Here is a 5,000-nt window from a genome sequence, read left to right as displayed (position 1 = left end):
CCCTCCCCCGGAGGGCAATTTTGGCTACAAATAAACATATACTGTGTCATAGAGCTAGGAATTAAGGACAATATGTCTACAACTGTATTCAAAACATGCCTATTAAATATTGCATCTTATCACAATTCTGCAATTTTTCACTTTTGGCCAATCATGGGCCCCTTGGCAGTTGGGGGCACCTAGGCTGCAGCAATATCTAGCCTGTTTGGTAATCTGGCCATGACTATATCCCTGTCTTTGCTCCATGTAGAGAGATTCCCCCCATCTCCACTATGTCTTCCTCTCCCTCTCTCCTCCTAATTGTACTATAGAGGCCCCCCATCCCAGCATTCCCTTCACATCTCTGCCCTCTTCGCATCCCTCCACCCCTTCCTTCCGCCTTCCACCCTGCCTTCTTCCTCCTTCACATCCAGAAAGGGCTCTGTCCCTTTAAGGCTTGTGGGTCTACTTGGTATTTTGGGGGGCACTCGGTGGCCCCCCGTGCCTCTCGGTAGGGTGCCCCAGCAGCTGATCATTGCCATCGATCTGTAGGGGCCCTGATTGCGGGGCCCTGCCTCGCCCTGCCGCACCGCGCCACACCGTACCGCGCCACACCGCACCACGCCGCACAGCACCGCACCGCGGACTCCCCAAAATCAATCCAACGATCCCCCATCTATTTGGTTCCCACTGTGCCTGATGGCAGTGTTGCCATTCCCCACGCAACCCCCAGCGGCCTGATCAAATCTGACACATTGATTTTGGGAGACAGTAGTGTACCGTACGTATGTGTGCCTGCCGTCGTGTCGACATGGGGAAAAAAAATTTTTGCTGGGGAAAAAAAATAGATTACATGTATACGTACGTGTGTGAGGATTTTTTTGTGAATGTACAGAGAATAAGAATAGCAATATTTCTGCCATTAATGTCCAGCAATGGCAATAATAGGAACAGTTATTTAGAATCTCAAATGTATTTATCTACGTTTTAATGCTCCCAGTGCTTCTCCAGCGCAGCAGCAGTAGTCCAGTCCCAGCTTTGTTTTTTATTTTTATCTATTTTATTTTTTTGCACTTGATCAATTGTTGCCCTGCACAATGACTGTGTTTTTGTCGTCGATGCATTGTAGCCTCCAGTGTCAAGTATTGTGACCTTCCTTTGTGTTCTTGTTCGACCGAAGGAGCTCCTCTGAGTTTATGCTACAGCAGACAGAGTTGTGCTTGTACAGTTCATTTTTCATTTGTCCTGTTTGTAGTATTAATAATAATAATAATAATAATAATAATAATAATAATAATAATAATAATAATAATAATAATAACAATAATAATGATGATAATAATAAAATACTAATAATCTATGTCACGTGTAAACACTCTGGTTGCCAAATCAAACTGGATCCTGACAGTCCCATTGGCACAATCAAGTATAGTACAGGTCCCTTTTTTGTGACTAGTATTAACGTCATTATGGTTCACTAACAAGAGGATACCACCCACTACAATGTCCAAGTGGCAAGGCAGAAATAAGATTAACTAGAAATGCATTCAGAGAACGCAGACCTCTGCCAAGGAAGTTCAGTTCGTTTTGGACATAGGTGTAGAGTCATGACGTGGTTTCATGCATTTAGGCCTATAGGCTACATAGCATTGGTGTTCAGGTAATTGAACCGTCAAGTCGTAACCAAATTATAGTTCTATCTGTCTCTTTCATCATTTCCATGTCCTCTAGCTGTGGTCTGTTTAGTTCACCTTTGATTGTTTTATTGGCAAAGTGATTGTTCATGCTATAGCCTATGCCTTCTGTGATTTGCAAATGCACTTAAGCCTTGAAGCTCATTGCTACATATTAGTCACATTGTTGATGATTGGCAGCATGCCTTTCATTAAGCTGTCATCTAAAACAAAATACAAATTAAAAAGCACAATTTGCATTGGCCAACACCCGTAGTAGGCCTACATATTCTACAGTAGTGCAGCGGTTCCCGACGCACAGTAATAGGCCTATATATATTAATATATATATTATTATTATTTTTTGTAATAACAAGACAACATACTGTGGCTACTTTGAGCCGTTCACTTAATTATTGAATCAGAATGAAATGTGCAAGAATCCCCTTATCCAGTGGCAGTGCATGGATGGTTGTGGAGTGTCAGTTATTGTTTTGGGCTATTTCGTAAGGCTAAACAAACTTTTGAGAGGTAAATCCACTTCTATCATTTCTAGCTGTTGCAATATCGTGACACCAACGTTGTGGTACAAAGTTGCTTAGCGTCGCAAGAGACATGTCGACTCGACTGGCGGAACCATTGCCTACCCCGACACTACACTTGAAGAAGTTCCTCCTACCTGTGAATAGCCTGGGAATCCGTTCATGAGGGTTATTGCGAGCTGGTTTTGGCGCTGTGGGCAGTTGTTCGGCACCCGGGCCTGCTCTCTATTTCGTATTGAAAATCACTGTTCGCCGCATCTCCAGCGTTCATTCGTTATGAAGTCTAGGAACTAGTCTGGAATGTTTGTAGTGCTGAGGGCTTCAGTGCGCGGGGATTGGGGAAGCACCGTGGACTAACGCAATTCGCTCGCGCCTTTCTTTGAGCTTCATTTTATATGAATGTTTTGTGACAGCATTGTGAACTTAAACGATCTGCGAGGCTGTAGTTAAGGCTGCTTTTTGATAGCGATTTTGAATGCGGTAATGCATTTCACTTCAATGCTCTGCCCCGGTGTGGCTGCGTGAAGCCAGTTAGTAGGTGGTGCTGCTCAGGGCTCCTCCTCAGTGGTCCTTGCGCACCCTGTGGCAGGCCATGTAATAGCAGCGTGACTAACACACACACAAAATCGGGCGATCACATAACCTCCTGGCGGAGGTAATAAATATGCAATTGAATGTACAGCTTTTTGTAGATGTGTAACTGATGGTGTGTGTGTGTGTGTGTGTGTGTGTGTGTGTGTGCGTGTGTGTGTGTGTGTGTGTGTGTGTCTGTGTGTGTGTGTGTGTGTGTGTGTGTGTGTGTGTGTGTGTGTGTGTGTGTGTGTGTGTGTGTGTGTGTGTGTGTGTACACCTGTGTGCGTTTGTATTCGTGACGTAGTGGGGACCCTGAAGAAGAACAGTGTTCTGGAGGAGCTAAGTCTGAGTGGTAATGACCTGAACAGCTACCAGGACTCCATGCAGCTGGGGGAGCTACTGAAGAACAATCGCAGCCTGCGCACCCTGGACCTCAGCCACAACCTCATCGCCGACGCAGGTGAGGGAGTACAGGTTAAACTCTTAAGACATGGCGATGTTCTTTGATGAGAAAACTCACCGGCACCCCTTTCTTTGTTCTGAGTACCACGCACTGATGATGGCTTAAGAGCTGAAACACATTTGCTTGTGGACATGGTGGTAATCTAGAAATAAATAATGAGACGTAGCTTGTGAGTGCAGATTTTTCTTCCTCAAGTTGATACCTTTTATCACGCACCCAAAGTGATTCATTTTTCCCCAGAAGTTGAACGCGCCCTCTGACAAACTTGAATCTTCTTTGATGGCAATGATCAAGCCATAATCTACTACTATATAGGCTCTGTGCAATGTTATATATGGGGCTTTAGACCAACAGTTGGGAGGAATGGGGGAATAAAGAAACATTCACTGCAGAGTTTAAAGTGTGTCTGTGTGTGTGTGCATGCGTGCGTGCGTGCGTGCGTGCGTGCGTGCGTGCGTGCGTGCGTGTCATGGCCAGGTCTTGAGGAGATATGTGAGGGTCTGAAGTCTGAACACTCAGGCCTGAAGATCCTGATGCTGCTCAACAACCAGATCACATGCGCTGGCATGGAGCACATGGCTAATGTACTGGTGAGTATATTACACTAACACACACAGACACACACATACACACACACACACACACACACACACAGACACACACACAGACACACAGACACACACACACACACACACACACACACACACACACACACACACACACACACACACACACACACACACACACACACACACACACACACCATTGGGAGTACACATACACACACAGCACACACACACCACCGGGAGTATAGTTTTAATTTCTGTCAGAAATTGATGCCTGAATATTAGTGCATACATTCAGTGACGGACAAACCTGTGGCGAAGGTGAATAGAGTTGCCCTGTCGGGACTCAAACCCAGATCATCTAGGTTATAAAACAGGGGAGAGATATGTAGATGGTACAGTCTTAGCCTAGTTTGTTTGGTCTTTTTGACTTTATTTATGATAGGACAGTGAAGGTGGTGACAGGAAGTGAGTGGGGAGAGAGAGACGAGAAGGGCCGGCAAAGGACCCGGGCCGGGAACCGAACCCGGGTCAGCCGCATGGTAGACGAGTGCCCTACCGTTTGACCACGCCAGGGCCAGCCTTTTTTTTTATTACTACTATTATTATTTCATTCTATTTTATTTTTGTACTTTATGCTAAATGTTCAGTGTTAAATGTTCAGTTGTATTTATTACTTCATCACTTTTTGATTACTTATTACACTATGTTACTGGTCCTGTCTTGCACTTTAATGTCTGTCCTGTTAATGTCAGTCCTGTGTATGTCTATGTCCTGGCATGGGATAGAGAGAAACGTGAATTCAATTTCCTTGTATGACCCATGCATATGAAGAAACTGACAATAAAGATGACTTGACTTGACTTGACTGATGGGCAGTTTCCCATATATGGTAGGAGGGCTGCTTAAAGCCTTAGTAACACCCTTATTGCCTTTTAGTCCTGTCAGCGTTAAACTGCACCTTTCCATCTGCCGGTGGGGGCCCATCCATGTGGTAAAAATCAAAAGGTTGCCTGCATATTAACGTCCTGGTTTCTCCTAGTTTTTCTCTTTTCACCCACAAGCTAGCATATTCAATTGCTAGCGATTGGCCCTCCGTCAAGGGGTCCAAAAATACACACGCATGTAAGTTCCCATTTAGCCCCTTGACGTTAAGAGAAAAAGGGGGGAAGAGTTTGATTAAATAATAGATAAGTGTTTAGAG

General features: G+C 44.8%; 1 protein-coding gene across 1 annotated transcript in view; it reads left to right on the top strand.

The window, feature by feature from the left end:
* Positions 1 to 5,000, top strand: part of si:dkey-288a3.2 (protein phosphatase 1 regulatory subunit 37) — a 65,465-nt gene that overhangs the window by 17,603 nt on the left and 42,862 nt on the right. Inside the window, exons 7-9 of the mRNA XM_063223855.1 lie at positions 505 to 750; positions 3,072 to 3,227; positions 3,708 to 3,820. Of these exons, the coding sequence (XP_063079925.1) occupies positions 505 to 750; positions 3,072 to 3,227; positions 3,708 to 3,820 (515 nt within the window). The remainder of the gene's footprint in view (positions 1 to 504; positions 751 to 3,071; positions 3,228 to 3,707; positions 3,821 to 5,000) is intronic.

The sequence above is a fragment of the Engraulis encrasicolus genome, chromosome 19 (genome assembly GCF_034702125.1).
Source record: "Engraulis encrasicolus isolate BLACKSEA-1 chromosome 19, IST_EnEncr_1.0, whole genome shotgun sequence".
NCBI lineage: Eukaryota > Metazoa > Chordata > Actinopteri > Clupeiformes > Engraulidae > Engraulis > Engraulis encrasicolus.
Note: the sequence above shows the minus strand (reverse complement) of the source record. Positions and strands in the feature narration are given on the sequence as shown.